The 19,134-nt window shown below is 43.0% G+C and overlaps 1 protein-coding gene across 4 annotated transcripts in view; it reads left to right on the plus strand.

Moving 5' to 3' along the window:
* The window catches only part of aopep (aminopeptidase O (putative)), a 96,706-nt gene that overhangs the window by 42,694 nt on the left and 34,878 nt on the right, over positions 1–19,134 (plus strand). For 3 of the 4 annotated variants that reach the window (XM_061818231.1, XM_061818232.1, XM_061818234.1), the window contains 3 exons: positions 397–457; positions 7,921–7,983; positions 8,915–8,995. In XM_061818231.1, the coding sequence (XP_061674215.1) occupies positions 397–457; positions 7,921–7,983; positions 8,915–8,995 (205 nt within the window). The remainder of the gene's footprint in view (positions 1–396; positions 458–7,920; positions 7,984–8,914; positions 8,996–19,134) is intronic. The other variant, XM_061818233.1, reaches the window with a different exon arrangement.

Raw genomic sequence — 19,134 nt, forward strand, 5'->3', positions numbered from 1 at the left:
CTCAAGCCCAGACTTGATGATAATGATGTGGAAATATGTTGTCGCTTATTTAGCATGATCCTTTGTGTGTCCTTTGTATGCTTGCAAAATTACAAATGCTCCTGGAATGTTTGCATGCACATTTGTATTTCCTAGGCAAAGAGGTCACAGCATGTGTGCTGCCACTTCCTCGGCTGCACGTGCCTCTTGTTTATTCTCCCAGCATACATTCAAATTGGCTTCATTGTCTGGGCATGCTTCTGTGGGTGTGGCCCACGTTTTGTTTAGGCTGTTGGCCTGAATCAGAAATCTGCTGTTGACATCAAAATATATTCCCAGAGCCTTGTTTTGGGCATTAACAGCCACTGTCACAACATTAATAAGGAAAATACCAGCACTTGTGCTATTGTGTTCCAGAAAAGGCCTAACGCTCGACGCTATTTATGCCGACTGGCTGGATCGACCGGGAATTCCCAAGGTGAGGTTGTCTGTTTTCTCATTTTAGTATTAATACATCCAACTTTTTCATGGATCGTTCCAACTAGAATGTGTCTGCACCACACATGTAATGTTTCACTCTCGTCTCACATAAATCACTCCACTTATGTTCTTGCGCCTTCCAATTATATGAGAAGCAAGTCACATGCTTCTTATTAAGCATTTATTGCTATGCATGGCAATTCTATGCCAAAGGCAACAATCTCAGCCTCTGTGCACTCAACGAGTAGACGCTTACAGAAAGTTTCAGAAGATGCAAGAAGAAACTGTAAAGTGACAAAAGACAAAAATTGAAGGGGGAAAAAGTTGACAAAAAGCCAAAAAGACTCCAAAATACACCAAATTAATCAAAAGCAGACAAAAATTTCAAAAAATGAAGAAAAATGGTCTAAATTGAAGGAGAAAATACACAAAGAAAGAGATAGTGTTGAAAAATATGTAGTTTGTAATATACCGGTAACAATATGTGGGATGTTCTTGCTACTTCTGGTCATGTGAGACAACAATTCACATGCATCTTATTAAGCATTTATTGTGGTGCGTGGAATACGCCAACAATATCAACCTTTGTGCACTGAACAGGAAAGAAATTATCATTATAATTGGCATGATCATTAGTAGTGCGTAGTACTATTGCTATAATAAAAGGGCAAAGGTTTCCAAGTTTGCAGCTTTTCGTGGTATTGAGGGAAAAGGTGGAGGACTCAAGTGGAGGGAAGGACAGAGGCAAGGCAAAAGTGCAGGAGTCTCAAAATGGTATTTGATAACAAAGCAACAAAAAGGTTAACAACAAATGTATAAGAATCAAAACACTAAATCAGTAAAGTCCAGAAAAACAAGGCTCAAAGTAACAAAGAACCAAAAAAGAATTCAGCACAATATGAAACTTAACATGACTAAATTAATGCAAATCAAGAGCAACATCAGTGAACAGACACAGACTGAAAGAAGCCAGGAAACAAAATACAAGCTAGCAGACGGGACAACGAGGCACGCCTGGACAAGACACGAGTCGGTAGAGGGAGCTGATTGGTCGACACGAGGAACAATGCTCATGAGAACAGGAAGAAATAAAAACCTAACGAGCAAGAAAATAAGTGAACGTGGGGCACAGGAAACCCGACAGAACATGAAACAAAACTAAAGTTAATCCAAACAAAAACACAGATCATGATCAGTTAAATATATGTGACAAAATGTGACCAGATTATGACACAACTAAAACTAGTCGAATGCGAAAGAAGCAAGTCAGCAGGAGACAAAATGAGCTTAGACGACCCGAAATGACACTAGGTGGATCAAATGTAGACGATAACATGAACAAAAAGAGAAACTGAAAGAGACCAAAAGAGAAAAAAGAAAGTATCTTGGAATTTGCCCAAAATGTTCGTTTCAAACCAAAATGCCCGATTTGGGGTTTAATTTCAAGCCTTGAGACTTTTTCTTGTCTGCTTCTTTTTTGCTAGGCTTGTCCAACCACATTACTTATTGGCAGGATTTTTAATATTCTGGTAGTTTATTGGTCAACTTTGTGTTGAAGACATCATTTTTGTCACTGCTCGTGTATTGAACCTCGTTCGATTGTAACAACTGAAGTGTCCAGTGGGTTATTTGATCACGGCTCAGGGTAATCCTAAAGCTATTTTATGTTTGTCAATCGATGGAGTGAATTTTGTTTAGCTTCCCTTTTCTATACTATTTAACGGCCACTTTGTTTTTACTGGCGCCTGTGACATCATCGAGCATGCGGCGAATATTGCACATATCAATCATCCTAGCCGGTGAATCAAGATGGAAGTGAGTTGCTTCATTCATCAACAACATGCGAAATGAAATATGCAACGCGCAGTTCCGTTCGACTGGTGTCTAAATCAAACTGTCTGTGGTCTAAGTCACCAAATAGTTGAGGATTTGACTTGGATTATCCTCCTAATGAAACACATCTTTCACATTAGCGAGGACACTTAAAAACGACGCGTGATTATTCATCAATTGGCGTCATTTTTGGCTATGTTGCGCCCATAATCAATCCTTGTTCTCTGCCGTTCAATTCTACCACCCCCCACCCCCACCCCCGGGCCCCCATTCCTGATGACTGATCTTAATCAATAGCCTATGGATGTTTGCGTTGCCGTCTGGGTGGGAGCCTTCATTTTCGAAATGATGTAACAGGAGCCTTCGGGTTTGGAGGAGTGGGTGGACGGGTGGGGGTCTCGTAGAGTGGGGAGCAGACTTCTGTTTTGCTCTACCTGATTGGCCCGCAGCCGAGGCCTTTTCTGGTGTTTGATGTGCCAGTCACCGCCTAATCAGATCAGCCTCATCGATCCAAACCTTTTACAAATGCACGCGCTTGTGTATACTGTGTACACGGCACACAAACATGCTTTCCAAAAAAAAGAAAGAAAGGAGAAAACATTCTGCGGCTCGCTTCTGTTTGCCTGCGTCCACATATTTCTCCACGGAGGCTTGAGTTGCAGAAAGGCAGGAAATATTAAACAATGACATTTAGCTGTCCCCCAGCTAGAGAAGGAGAACGGGAATGGAAAGACAAGTTCCAGCTTATTTTGGACACATCAACAGATGACTCAGCAGTCCCTTTGGGAGGATGCATGTAGGCTGAGGTACTTTTGTTTAAATAAAGATATGGCCCACGATTCACAAGGGCTGCTCGTTCAGCCAACGTGAGCCCTTTCATACTGCTTAGAATGGAGCACAAAGGAGTTTCAGAGCTTTACCTTTTTTTGAAGGAAGAACATTTCAATCTAGATGGCATCATGGAAGCCTTTTCGGCGAGAAACTTGAAGGTTAATTCTTTTGTTGTACTAGTTATTCCATTATATTACTGTAGTTACACTAATTGTTGATCAGGGGACTCTCCTGACACGCAACTGCAGAAGGGAGGGTAGTATTTATTAGGAGGGATTCCTTGAGTTCAGGGGTCGGGAACCTTTTCGACTGAGAGAGCCATAAATGCCAACCAAATATTTAAAGATGTAATTTCAAAAGAGCCATTCAACATTTGAAAAAACGAAATATTTAGAATACAATAAACTCTTTTCAATAACATTATGATGTTGCTAACCAATGATGACAAAAGTACTTCTTACCATAAATGCGACTTCAGGTGCTTCCTGGTTTTGCTAACGCCTTGATAGTTTGTTTCATACATCGTCAGATTAAGCTTCACGCATGCGTTGAGTCTTCCATCCGTTAATCGTGAACGTAATTCAATTTGATATGCCATCATGCTGGTAGGATGGTGAACACTTCTTGGCGACAAAGGCGTGTCTTTCACTCGTTTGATTATCTTGTCTTTATGCGAAGGTGGCAAAATGTTTTTTTGCCAACGTCGAACATGAATGCTTTGGCATCCTCCCCATCTGTGAATTTTGACACACAGCAGAGCCCTCCCTCTTCACAAAGGGTGTCCATTCTTGTTGAAAATTTCAGTACTCCTCATGTTTTTTTCTTTGAGCGACCTTCGTCAAAACCATTTCATAATTAGTTGTTTTGACACAATCAGCAGTTAGACCCTTCTGCACCTCTGGACATTGACTACCACGCAAAAACTACGGCAACCCAATAGCCCAAACTGTCTCTACGTCATTTGCGTTGCCTCCCACACCTAACTACGGCAACCGCACTAGGAAAAACCTTCTCTGCACGGCAGAAATCACATGTACAGTATGTCGTCATGAGGGCTCCGCGAGCCATATACAACCACCAAAAGAGCCAGGTATGGCTCGCGAGCCATAGTTTCCCGACCCCTGCTTTCGTTGATTGGATACTAAAAAATATTACTGGTGTATTACACTTCATGTAATGGAGATTTGAATAAGATCAAATTGGTTATCAAAGAGAACCCTTGCTTTTTACGGTAGATATGTTCCAGACCAACTCTCAATTGGTGAGTGTGCAATGTGGAGAGACCAGATTCAAACTTTTTTTATAGCTTCCCCCCCACCAACCAGTCCAAGGTGTTTAAGCTGCCCCCCGCCCAAAGTGAAATGGGACTCCAGTTCGCCTCCGACTCGAACGTGCAAAATTATCGAAAGGGATGGATGGAATCCCAGTTACAGTAACACCAATAGTTATCGAGGTAAATTGTCATAGAGTTGCGAATGTTGTTTGTAACACATCTTGGACCTAACTGAGACCAAACAGCTGTCATTTTATCATTAAAAAAAAAGATTAAAGTGATGAGAGCAAGATGAGATGGTGGCTGAGAGGTGTAAATCCAGATAATATTGATTGACTGGAGGAGACGCTACGCAGACGGGTGGCGGGGGGGGACTCGCGGTGAGGTAGACAAAAGCCTTGCTATTCGTGGAATGGTAGCGGGGAACAAGGCTGCAAAAAGAGCTATGTGCGGTATCCCTTTGCACAATGCCAATTTACTGCCTCAGCACTCACTGGCTTCTCCACAGCCCCCTCTGACAACTTCTTTTCTGAGCCGCTCTCCATCTTTTGCTGCCGCGCTATTTCTGCTTTAGTAGCTTTGTGTCATACACACTGAGGCTCGCACTCGTAGTATTGAACCTTTTGTGCTCGCATACGTAGGTGTGTGTTTATAAAGAATGTCCTGCATAGTATGATATTGCATTACTTCTGCCAATGAAGTTTTATTTTCATTGTTGAGTGGGATTGTAAAAATACAGTAAATAAGAAAATCAAAAAAATAAAAACTTTGAGCCCAAAATCTGTGAATATGTGGGTCTGCGAACCTCGAACGGGCAAGGCCACACTGTATTTATGCCAGTGAGCCATTGTGACAAACAGAACAAATGAATAGTTTTCTATTAGATGGCAGGAAGTACTTCCAGCAAATAATGTGTCTACGTTTTGTCACATTTTTGCTTGCTGGATTGCCAGGAGATTTTTCATTTGTAAAGCGTGTGCCTCGGCTCCAAAAAGGTTGCAATTCGCTGCTCTGTTCAGCTCACGCATTCAGCAGCATGTTTACAAACAGCCACGAGCAGTAGCACTAGCTGCTAGGCTACATGACGTTTTATCGCCTGCTTGCAAGTCGTATCGCATTAAAAGCACGAGAACATACCACAAGAACGTGTTACACGAACGTCCTCTTCTGTCCTGAGCACCAGTGACCACCAACACACATCCCCACCCATTTTCTTCTTATAATACAGTCGGCCCGATCCACTCGTGTTGTCCTCCGCACAGTAATCACTGTACCCGCTCGCATTTGAGTTGACCAGATAAAAGCCCACTGATCGTAAAAAACAGGATGCGCTGGTATCAGAATACTAGATTTTATTGCAGTGTTCTGACATTGTGGAGTCGTGAAAGTGCAAATTTGTCTTGTCGTCTGATCCGCGCATTACGTGTTGTCTCTCTCAGTTGTCTTCCCTCCCCAATGCCACCAACAGGCATCATATTTTAAATAACTTTATTGGCCGTCAGATATTTACACTACTGTGTCAAAAGACATGACAAAATTTTATAAAGACTACTACCGTATTTTCCGCACTATAAGGCGCATCTAAGAGTCTTTAATTTTTTCAAAAGCTGATGGTGCGCTTTATAATCCGGTGCACCTTATATATGGATCAATATTGATCCTTTAGCGCAGCTCCATCTAATGAATGGATAATGTAACCCCAACCTCTACTGTAGCGTCTATGCGCCTTATAATGTGGTGCGCCTTATATATGAAAAAAGTTTTTAAAATAGACCAGTCATTGAAGGTGGGCCTTATAATGCGGTGCACCTTATAGTGCAGAAAATACGGTATATAAAAAAAAGTAGCTTTTGGATTCAGATATACTGTGCATGGCGCCCACGCAGAGTTAATGTCTTTCTCAAAGCTGATCAATGGCAAATTATGACATTAAAACCAATTGGCCGATCAACAAAAAAATCCCAATCGTCTGCCGATCTGATCAGTCCGATCAAATCAATGTAAATTCTAGTATTTTTATTCTCAATTTTGGAGCTTTGAGAGCTATGTTTACATTTTATGATCCACCACTTTTTCCGCGGCATTTTAGTAATAATGAAAAGCATGTTGGAACAGTAATGTCTCCTCTCTTGGTGCCAGAATCTCACCTACGTTTAACCCGATTGTCACAGCGATGAGGCAAACTCTCGTTCTTTCCGTTCTGACTATACAATTGAATTTCCTTAAAGTCAACATAAACCTACTATGAAAACCGTCACCACAAAAACGCGATATGAACCGAACGGAGGATTTTGTGTACCATTATTGTGTCATGCTTCCTTACGTCACAATAAGTCAAATTTACAGTTCTTTGTTTCTCATCCTATGATGAGCTGGCGGGGAGTCTAGGATTCTTCCCTCCTCTTACCTAAATTTATTGGTATATGACCCTCGTAAGGAGTCGTGGTGTAGAAAATGGATCGATGGATCGATCGTCATCCCACTTGCAGTAACCTCACCAAGAAGCATTCAGTGGTGGTATCACAAAAAAATTCAAACGCCAAAGTAAAACCAAGGGTGAAATGCTAAAGTCTCATCTGATGTCAAACTTTCGTGTCTCTTGAATATAATTTTAACATTTTGATGGCATTTGACCTTTGAGTTACCACGGATTTACATTTTTTAATGAACATGGATAAGCCTGTCGTCATAAAAAAAGACGATATATTTTCCCCAAAAAATATCACCATCAACAATATCATCTTTTATGCTTCTCAAATCATAAAAAATAAGGACCAGAACAATGACAATACATCGAGTCAGGATTGAACAACCGCGATCAATAAGTCGATAATTAATTATTGTGACAGGGTTGGGTATGTATTGCTCTATTAAATTATGGTGGCATTCAATACGATGATTGTCACGTCAAAGTATTTTACAAATATTCGTGCTGTTTCTCATGAATAAAAATAGCAAAAATACTTTGGTTTGTTTGATATTTAAAGAAATTTCTCTCTATACGTGTGTGTGTGTGTGTGTGTGGGTGTGCGTAGACGCTCACTGATTGGTTTTGTTTGTTTAAGCCTCGGTGGACGTCCGGGCTACGTGAGTGGCTCGATTGTGCGTTGTTGTGGCGTCCACATCATTCCGGCTTCAGCTCTGCTGAAAGCCTTAATAAGGTTAGAGAGTAAGTAGCGTGTGTTTGTGCTTGTTTATGTGTGCGTGCATGCGCGCGTTTGTCTGTGTGTGTTAGGGAGGTGTGGTGGGCTGGGTGGGGTGTGGGGGGGGGGGGGTTTGATGCGATCATTCCTTCTGATGTCAGATATCGTCTTTCATCCACTTCCTCCTTCAAAGAGTCAAGTCGTGAGTTTCCGTCCGAGAAGCGAGTGATTGCACTCCCACCTCCCCTCTCCTCCTTCCTCCCCTTCCTGCTCTCTTTCTCTCTCTCTCTCTCTCTCTCTCTCTCTCTTTCGCTCTCTCCGCACAGCATTCCACTCTGTCCCAATCACTCACGGCTCTTCTTCTCCTCCTCTCCCGGCCAGTGGCTGCACGAAAGGAGCACTGTGTGGACCAAGGCGACCCTGGTGGAGGAAGTCAAAGCCGAGGTAAGTGTCCCCCTACCCCCTTTTTTTTGGGGGGGGGTCTTTCATTTGGAACTATTTCCCATTACTGGCTCTCTGCCACTATTTCCCCGTTTTCCATTCTTTTTTTTTTTCTTGTCTGATAGCATCTTTCATCTTCACGTCTCATTTTCTTTGCGTCCACAAGCCCGCAGTGGAGCGCCCGCCGCTTCTGCATCTGTTGCGTTTCATTCCGTGTGCCGCCTATCGCATTCCCCAGAAAGCGTCCGTGTAGTTCACAAATTATTTTTTCCACCCCTTCCTCCTGCCAACTTCACAATTTGTGGCAGATACTTGAGAATGACACTCGCTGGAGCAACAGCGAAAAGTGCACATTAAAGCCAGCTTTTATTTCTTTTTTTATTACTTTATTCCACCTATTTACTTTTGACTGTGTAATGGAGCGACGTTTTGCAGGCGCTCCGGGGTTGTACTTTTACTATTAACTCTTTTGTCTCGGTCGTCCGTTTGTCTGGGTTATATATGGAGCGTGACGGAGCGCTGAGAGGTTGGAATTAATGTGCGTCTCCAAAACAGAGAGAGAGAGAGAGAGAGGGAGGAGAGAGAGAGAGAGAGAGAGAGAGAGAGAGAGAGAGAGAGAGAGAAAGAGAAAGAGAGAGAGAAATATTGTGGACTATATGTTAAGCAAGCCTAGTGACTCACTGAGCAACTCTCAGATAGATCCCAGAGTGACTTTCCACTCCAGCGACGTCATGCGCAGGTTAAGTATTGTGCATTCAACGTCTTCCTCACCTCTCCCTTTTATTTTTTTCACACACCCCCCCTTACCCCCCAGCCCACACACAGCTCACTCAGATACTTTTGGGTATGTTTCTCCACCCCATTACTTCCCTCATTTCACTCTTTTTTTTTGCCCTCCACCACCCGCCACCCTTCCTCGTCCTCCCTCCTGCAGGTTGCAAAATGGATTCTTCTCAGTCATCAGGGGAAGGGCAAAAAACGGAAGCGATCGGAGCCCAAGGTGAACCCCAAAGAGGTCAGTGGCACTTTACTGTCATTAGCACCTGTAACTTTTACACGTTACCTTCATGTTGGCAGTTTTACGTTCATTTTTAATCACAAAATGCCAATTGCTCCATCGATTGTCTGCCTCATCGGTGTTTATGTGGAGTCCCCTGCTCACATATTTAACCTGTCAAGCACTTGTATACGTCGCGTGCCACTCAGTCTCTATGTGGTCACGGCCAGTGCGTGTGTGGGAGAGGGGGGAGGAAAGAGCGGATGCAATTTGGTCATGACACTGCCATCCTTTGCAGGACTTCCTGTCAGAGTATGACACCCGCTAAAATAGTATCCGCTGCTTAAAAAAAAAGATGATGATGAAAGTGTGTGCCCATGTGTGTGTGGTGTAAGTTAAGGATCCCCAGGGAAGGCTAATCCCTTCCATCCACTAATTGACACACAAACACGCGCACAAACGCCTGCATCATTAATGGACACACGCTGATCCGAGAGCCACACGGGGGGTCTGGGAGTCATTAGCCAGAGTATTGCATCGTTTATACTGTATATCATCCTCCTTGTGCTTTTGGACTCTGGAGCATTTCACGAAACATACTTGTTTATTTTTTGTGCAGCAGTAGGGCATTTGATGTAATAGAGTGGATGCTCTAAAGTCAGCAAAAATATGCCTCATAACTCCCAAAACCGCTGCCATGTACCAGTTCGTGCAAGGCCTAGCATTCATGGAGAACATCAAAGTATGAAGAAGTGAAGTTTTTTTTTGACACAACTGTGGGGGGAAAAGGGGTATTAGGACAAGAGCATGACAAGTGAATGTAACCAGGAAATTATAAGCAGCAGCAGCATCTATGAAGTGCTGTACACACATGCCAATTTTTACCATCTTAAGAGACTCCACACATGGAAATGGAAAGTTCAGAAAGTGTGTACTGTGTGCTTATTGTTCTTCAGTTAAGTAGTGTACTCTAGATCGGTAATTCCCAAACAAAGTGCCATGGGAAATGATCCAATTTCTCTTACTTAGTCTGAAGATGAGCCATTTACTACAAATAATACAATCTCATGTAAAATGTGTTCCTTTGCGCACTAATGGTTGGGAAACACAGCTCTTGATGACCAACACAGCACACCACACATGATGAGGTTTTTGTTTTTTTTTTGTAATGTGGTGAAAGTAGCGTGGACTTGTTGCTGAAGACATCTTTTATCATGGTTTCAGTTCTGTAATTAGTAAAATCACAGGAAGCTTTGCAGGATTGTGTTTTGCCAGGTAACATTTGCACAGCTTGTCCTAGTTCGGAGCCCACAACAGCATGTTTGCAAATAATCATGAACATCTTCTTTCTGGAGCCTGATGGGTTTTTTTCCCCTCTTTACTGATTCTCCCTCACTTAGAAAAGCTGCACATTCAGCATTAAAAGGCTGTTTAAAACAATGGGAAGGACTGATTTCATCCAGGGCAGGTGAAGTGGCTCCATCTCGTCCTCAAGCCAAAAACTAGTCATTACAACCCCTAACACGGTATTTCCACCAAGAGTTGCAAGTCCCCTTCCCCGAACCAGATGCCTGTTGTAGTACCAAGATTAACCTGTAATAGGCAGCATATTGCAGGGCATCCAGACAACTGGAAAATACAAGAAGAAAAAAGCCGCAGTAATAGCAGAAGCTAGGCTAACTGTTAGTCACTCAACACCAAGAGTTATCCTTCTATTTTTGTCTGGCAACAGCAGGTTGTCAGCTTCCTCCCTTAATTGGCTATCGTTCCGTTTGACGTCGCAGTCCCCTTCGGTCCAAGGGTTGGTGGACTTGAGTGTGGATAACACACAAGGAGTTGGGATTGCGAATATTGAACAGGTTTGGCATGAACAATTGTCTTCCCCAACAGTTTTGTGAGGAAATTGGGGAAGGAATATCACGCTTTAGGCACCTAACACCACAGGATAATCGCTCAAGATAATCTTTCCGAAATTTGGCAATCATCCCACTTCTGATTTGGAGCTCAAATCTGGGTCGAAAGTTGGTGCATGTGTGTACCCTGCTTTATTAAAATTAATGTTGGGTTTGACTGACAAAAGACACGTGAGCTGCATTTGAAATTACATTTCAATATTTATTGTAGTTAGTGCCTTTTTACACTTCTGACAGTTAAGAATGTTGCTAAGAACACAAGCTCCTATGTACGTACAGTTTAATGGGGAAAATATTGTTTCGAAGCAGCAGCCCATCACATATTTTTGGGGGACTGTAGAGGTTCCACTTAATATAGCGGTTAAGTGGTCACATGAAAGCTGTTTAGTTATGAATCTATTTAAAACATAAAAGTGCAGATACGTGCAATCCAGGACGTACTCAAGCCCAAACACGATTTTCTTTTTTTTTTTTTTTTTTTTTTTTCCAAGATCTAGATGAGTGCGCTATGTTCCTTTCTTTATCCGGGGGCAGGCACATGCCTGTAGAGCTACTCCCCACCCCCTTTTCGAGCACCTGAAACTACTGTCTGAATTTACAAGGTGCACACTCGTGCACAAACACACACTTACTTCCAAAAGTGGCAGCAAAAGGACCTCTTCCGCTCGGAGGTGGCGGGAGGGAGAGAGTGAGCGAAGGGGGGGGGTGGGGGGTGCCATAATCCACCTCATGAAAGAATGGCCAATTGCTGTCCACTTGGCCGTACACAATGGCGAGAAAGAGGGAGGGAGGGGACGAGTGGATGGACGGATGGAGCGAGCGAGGGAGGGAGAGGTCAGCGTTTGAAGTTACACCATAAAAGCCACAGTGAAAGGAAACACGAAGTGACCCCCTCCACCGCCACCTTTTTACCCCCGCCCCCTCTCCCCCTCTTTCCTGCATCCAGGCTCGCTCCTCCCTTTGTTGATGTGTGCGCAGATTGCCCCATGGATGGGCCAGGTGTACTTTATATCACTCCTTCATGTACTTCAAACGCTAACGGTCCAATTTCACCTCGGCCCCCTCCTCTGTGCAGCGCTCCCCACCAGGTTGTTGTTTGAGTGTTATTCGCAGCACAGTTGTCACGGGTAGCAACAGGTAGAAGGAGATGAAAATAACTGGTTTAAGAAATCGATCATCCCCCCCCCCCCGACCCATATTGAGCCGATGCACATATTTCACATTGGAAAAATTTGAAGGCAGAGCGGCAAACAAAGATGTGCTAAAATAATTATGATCTTGTCTCAGTTTTCACAAAAACGCGCTTATTCTGTGGGCAAAGCTCTGTCGTATGAAGAGCAACAGGTTAATTGGACCTCCAGCCATCTTGTGCGAGAGAATTTTAATTTTTTTCACCTGTTGTTGCAGTATATGCTGGCATAGATAAGGAACAAAGGCGCATCATTTGTAGTGAGGGGAAAAAATACAACCAAATAAGTAAGATGGAATAATTTTCTGTCATACCTACGGTAATAATCTGCTATAACGGCTGGGAATCATAATAGATGATGTATTTAAATAAAGAGATCCATAAAGTTCTCAGTTTACAGTAAATAAATGCACAGTTGGAAGCTGTTAAGTCTTTTTCATAGCAGTTAATTACACAAGTCTGACTTAACTACTGCGTGAGTGTAAATGATTGATAAATTATGGCATGTGCCAACCTGAATGCACGTTTAGATCACGTTGCCGATTCTGTCGTACCCCCAACCACGCTTTATTAAATCAAATGAGGGAAATTAAGCAAGCTGTTGTTATGACGTTACTGGAAAAAGATGTTCAGCGGGGTATTTTGGTAGAGGACCTTTGGAAACATGATCCAATGAACAAATGTTACATTTAGGATTTGATTGCTTTCATTGGTATTGGCCGATAATTAGCATTTTGTGACGACTGGCTTTCATGTTATAACTTCCCGACCCGATCAATGACGTAATCGATCGTCGTTCAGGGTGTGCCCTGCCTCCTGCCCCGCGACAGCTGGGATTGGTTCAAACACTGCCATAACCCTCATAAGGATAAGCGACTCAGAAAATGGATGAATGCGTAAGTGAGTGCCCATTATTTTTGTCAGATCCGGTCCGCCGCATGATTTTATGTGGGCTGCGAAGGCAAATCATGTGTATCAACTTACATGATTTTCATTAGAATCTGTTCCAAAATTTGAAATTGTCATTATGAAATGATAAGAGTGGAATATTGCAAGCATTTTCGTGTGCCCAAACATCAACAGTAGTTGAAAACCCATTATCCTTGATTTCTCATTCCAAAACTAGGTCATACATTTCATGTGTAAATATGGGGTACAATATGAGGGAAACTGTCAATATGGCCCACGATGAAAATCGAACCTAAATTTACGTCAGTGGCCAATCCTCGAATGCCCCCATCAGGTCGTTGATGTTATGACTTTCGTCTAAAATGCTACAGAATAATAGTGAAGATGCAGTACTCGGTATACAGTCTACAAATGCATCCAATACATGAACAAGTCATGTAGATACTGTACACATTGCTCCATCTTGTGATCAGATCGGTTATCGTTTTTTTTTTTTTAAACTTGCTGATCGGCCCCCAAAATGCTGATTGTGTGAAGCCGAGTTAAATTATCGTATGATTACATTGGGGGTTGAAATGTATTTATGTTACTTCCTCAGAGTTTTGCTTTTATTCTTATTGTGTTTTGAGCCAGATCAAAGACTCACTGGCTATTTCCAGCCCATGGGCTGGAGGTTTCTCACCTCTCATCAACATTACATCTGTTTCAAGTACCTCAAAATATACATCTGGTTTCAGTTAATTAGCTTCTGTTCAATTTTGGAAAAATAAAAAAAATTATACATGTACATGAATTCCGTGTGAGAACACATTTGTTTTCATCCTCTGAAACGTAAACGTGAGAGTGGTGCATATTACAACTAGTCTCATTTGCATGTTTTTGGTCCATTATAAAGCTTTGCTTCACCAAACTGTACTTCTTGATTGAGTTTGGTACTCAATGCCAGTGAATCTCATATTGCGGTATGACTACCGCTAGTGGGATGCAGGCTCCCTCTAGTGGAACTCAAAAGTATCACTTAATGAGACTCCATTTCCAGGTAAAGTTTGCTCTTGAAAAGATACATGTTAGACCAGTGGTTTTCAAACTGGGGTGGGTACCCTTGGGGGAGGGTAGGATCGGTCTCATGGGGTATATGGGGGTGACGGCTACATATTCGTGATTAAGTTTTGGTCATTTTTTTTTTTTTTTTTGTTGATTCCTATGGAATATTGTTTGCAAGCGGTGGGGCTTCAAAATCTCATCTCTAAAGTGTGTGCCAAAAAAAATTTTGTGAACCACCGGATTATAGATTAGATTATAGAAGTTGAATGTCATAGTAGAGTGAATATTTGAAGTAGGATTGTCGCTATCAAATATTTTCAATCAATTAAATTAATCGATTATTCCATGGGGAGGGTACGGTGTTGCAACTGGTTTGAGCGTTGGCCTCACAGTTCCGAGGACTGAGGTTTGAAACCCGGCCCCGCCTTTGTGGAGTTTGCGTGTTCTCCCCGTGCCTGCATGGGTTTTTTTTCCGGGCAATCCAGTTTCCTCCCACATCCCAAAAACATGCAACATGAATTGGACACTTTAAATTGCCCCAAGGTGTGATTGTGAGTGCGGCTGTTTGTCTCAATGTGCCCTGCGATTGGTTGGCAACCAGTTCAGGGCGTGCCCCGCCTCCTGCCCGTTGACAGCTCTGATAGGCTCCAGCACTCCCGTGACCCTTGTGAGGATAAGTGGATCAGAAAATGGATGCATGAATATTCCATGGAGTCCTTGAACATTTGGGTAAAAAAATATTTGTAATTTCAGTTCATTAAAATGGTTATAATCCATCCATCCATCCATCCATTTTCTCTAATGCTTATCCTCAGTAGGGCGCAAGAATGCTCCATTGAATTGTCGCATTTCTCATTTGAAGAATGCGGCATGCTAAAGAACAGGCTTAGTGATGTGCGAGGTAAGGGGCGGGGTTGATAAAAGGAGAAAGGTTTGAGGGAGGTGTCACATCTTGTGGGGAGCATTCAGTCACAACTCGGGCGGCATTTAGCACTAATGACTTGATGGATGATTAGGGAATACAACGCACACGCGTACACGCTCACAACGCCAGAGATGGAAAGAGCCAGACACCCCCCGCCGAGCCGCCAGAGTTCTGGTCAATCCAATAAAGTCCAAGTTTATTACCAACTTCCCCTTTGCCTTCCTACGTGGTTCTGCAGTAATGTTATTGATTTTTCAAGCTAATCTCCATGTCTGACTACTTCTTTTTGTGGCCATTTATAACAAGCTTGCGCACGTGTGCCCAACACGCATGTGTCCGGTGTGCTGGGAAGTCGAAAGCGGAATATTAGTCACGGGCACACGGTAATGGGCCTCATTTAGCTCTCATTTTCCTCTGTGGTAGACATAATGAGGCCGCCGTCTGCCCCCGTCGGTCAGAACAGGAAACCTCGAAGCGGGAAAAAGCCGGGAACACCTTCCACGACTTGTCTGGCGTTGATAAGGTCTCTTTGAAGATATAGCGCTTGTGAGGTGGAAAATGGATCGAGCTGTTCAACTGGACTTCCTCACGGGCCTTTTCGATAAATGTAAGATCATCTGGATTGATTAAATTTAACATGCCTGAAGCGTCTCTCGATCAGCGCGGAACTTTACGGCGCGCTTTACGGTCAGCGACTACAAACGACCTCGGTGAACTCAATTTAAGCCAACTGATTTGCAGGATTCGTTAAATGTCTAACAGATGTGAGGGACTTTAAAATGCCGGCTGCAGTTTTAGGAATATGATTGACTTTCGGTGGTCAGGAAAGCTCCACGATTCTTGTCAGTGGAGATTCTGTTGCGCATATCTCCAGCAGAATGCAAACTGACCCATCACCTTTTCCGGGGATGTGATAAGCTTTCGATACAGACCATATTTATACAGCTCTTCCTCCTGATAAACACACGCAGGACATGGCGTAACCCTACATTCTTGACATTCCTTCTCAGTTTTGAGACAAATTGATTGGACCTTTCCATTTGCCCAATAGGTTTTCAACACTTGTCCCGTTGTGCGTGGCAAAAGAGGAATGCGCAGTTGCCAGTCAATCTTCGCCAGAGGGACTGCAGAAAGGCAAAAAGGCTGCCGTCGCCTCATTTGAACAGACGCCGCAGTCTGCCCGTTCCCACTCGAGTCGATCGCATGCTATGAAAACACGCCATTGGGTTTCTTCTTGTTACAAGAGCAGCTCATTGAGTCGCGGTGCAGACGGAGGGGAGGGGGCCACAAAGGTCTCCGGCACTTAGCGATTTAAAAGCGCCGCACGATTTCATTTAGGCAAGAATAAGTGCAGTGTAGCATATAATTGTTATTTTGACTGATTATTTGTCAAATATATCCAAGTCCTCATTTTTATTGTAGGGTGTACAGTAATCAACAATACTATGTGAATATTTTAAGGAGCTTTTTACGAAAAGTGAAGAACGGCATGAAGAGAAAAATGGTTGCACTTTCGGAGGACTTGCTTGAATTTCCGCTTTAGACCGAATCCTTTTGGTTACATCTTCAGGTTGCCTTTTCTTTATGTTCAACAGTTTTACAGTTTGACTTTGAAGAAGCATTCCTGTCATGCTATCAAAGCACTATTTCTGGCAACTCTTGTTGAGGAGATCCTTCACACATCTGTTTTTCTTTCCTCTCTGTTTTCCCATCACCGTCTCTTGGTTTATGTTGCATCCTCAGCCTTCCATCACCTCTTCACATTCTCTTTGGTCCTCTCTCTCGCTGGCATTTATTGGCAATGAATCAGAGATGATGCGGGAGTGGAGCGATAGCAACCTTCGGGGAAATGGCAGGCCGTTTCCGGACAGGCTTCATCACAGCAGGATGGGAAATGCTCAGAAGAGCAGTATACGCTGCATGTGCGTCCGTTTGTTTATACACTGCTCCATCATCAGATTCGCTGCGCGATCAGCTCGGTCCGCTAATGCACACCGCGCCTCTTCAATTCCACTCGCATCATGGCTCATATAACGGAGAGGTCAGGCATATATTTTAAACATTAGTTTTTGTTTTTGTTTTTGCGAGGAAAGTGGAGATCGCACGCCATTTTTGATCGGAATCCAGTGGCAAATAACGAAGGCTGGGCAGTCGATATTGGCCTTCTTCTCGGATTTTCCAAACAGGAACTACGAAAGAATAAATGGATTGACCGAAAGTGGAATGGATTGGCAATTCCACTTCAGGTGAAAGTGATTGCCATAGATGGATGAGTTGACAGTAAATACAGAAAGGTGCACATATAAAGGAGAAAATCGAATGCTTTATTTGTGACAGAACATTATAAGCCACGAAAGGCTGGTGTAGGTTCAACTTAAGAAATGTCATAATGGGAGGTCTTGGCACGTGGATATTTGTCCAAGCCATTCAATAAGTCAAGTAAGGTGCAATAAAATAGCACTTCAATGAGAAAGGTACTCAGTAGATACAAAGACCAAAGTTGTACACCGTCTTTTGTCCTCTAAATCAGAAAAATTCCTGGGATGTGCAAAATTTCCACTGATTCTTGCTTGGCACACTCTGTCCTCAAAAATATTGAAAGGAAAATGTTAGTTTTTTTTCCAGTAATCTGGGAACTAACTGGCCAGCAGTTATGAAAACCTCAGGTTCAAATATTTTGCACTGTCCTCGGCCCTCAGTCCCTGTGTGATGTATTTCCGTCGGTATTGTCATATCTCACAGATGTTAGTTGAATATGATTTGTCACAGCTGTGGGGGGAAAAAAAATAAGCAAATGATGCAGAATGACCAAACCGCCTCTTTTTATATGGTAGAAAAGCCATACTTGAGAGAATTTATTTGTACGTAGTCACCTTGAATCAGCCCAAGTTATTTTTAAATTTTAGAGACCATTACAGGCAAAATATAAGATGACAAATTCATCTTTGAACTAAAAGTGAGACACTAAAACAGATGTTTGTAACTTCCGGACACCGCCACTGGTCATTGAAATCCATTTTATAGGGAGGACTAGAAGTCGTCCAAAAAGGTGACACCTGCGCACCTTCTGCGACAGAACTTCCTCGTTCCTACGCGTGTGCATTATAACGCGCTCGCACAGAGGGATGCAAATACAGACGGTCCTCTCCTGACGGCAGCGTTCCGTTCCGAATTCTGTAATTCAAATTTTATCACCTTGCAGTGATTGGGGTGCGTACTGAAGAACAACTCAACCATTTCGCTTTTAGCAGAGCAGTAACAGGGACAGCACGACACCCGTGTCAACGTATTCCGTAACGCCAGGTTGAGGGTATGAATTTTCACACTTGACGCTGCCACCAACTCGTGTTGAGAAGAACTTTTGCGATCCTAATAACTGTTATCCATCACTTCAGATGCTGCCTTGGACATCATCTAATTACTGTGGGATATCTTGTCCCCGTCTAGTTGCTCACATACGTGAGACGATATTCCCCTTTCCCGGATTCAGTTTAAGAGGCAAATTGCTTCTCTGTTATTGCAATTTAGAAGGATCTCTCTGCATGAAAGCGGCTGATGAGGCGTATGTTGTGCAAAATGCTACCCACAAGTGGATGATAGTGTGTGTGTGGGGGGTGGGGGGTGAAGGAAATCTGTAGCAAACCTCTGCTCCTATGTTCTCTCACACTATTGTGGCATCAATAGGTTGTTATCCGGCTTCTTCAATGAATTTGTTTTCATTTGACCCAAGAAACAACAATTTGGAAAAGTGGGTGAGATTTGTTCTCTGTGGCGAGGCGCTCCCGTTTTCCAGAGTTGAAGGTAGACAATTCCAATCTGTCGGCAGCAGCAGACTTTTGATTCGGAGTCGTGGCTCTATTTTTGTTTTCTTAATGAGCAAAGGGGATGAAACACAAGAGTGCCAGCATGTATTTGTCTCGTTTTTTGCTCAACAGCAGTTTTTTTTTGGAGGGGGTCATTTAAAGCACACAGTCGGTCTCCTCTCAAGTGCGGGGACTCCCTGCAGTGTCGCTCGTGTGTTTATTATGTGCATCGCAAGTGTTTATACTCTACAGTCATACACGGTTGCACACTATTCAACAGAGGCGATACTTGATGATGTTGACAAGCTAATTTTAGTAATTAATAAAATTTTTTAAAATTATATTCCATAATAGCCGCAATTGTACACATGCGG

The sequence above is a fragment of the Syngnathoides biaculeatus genome, chromosome 4 (assembly GCF_019802595.1).
Source record: "Syngnathoides biaculeatus isolate LvHL_M chromosome 4, ASM1980259v1, whole genome shotgun sequence".
Lineage (NCBI taxonomy): Eukaryota > Metazoa > Chordata > Actinopteri > Syngnathiformes > Syngnathidae > Syngnathoides > Syngnathoides biaculeatus.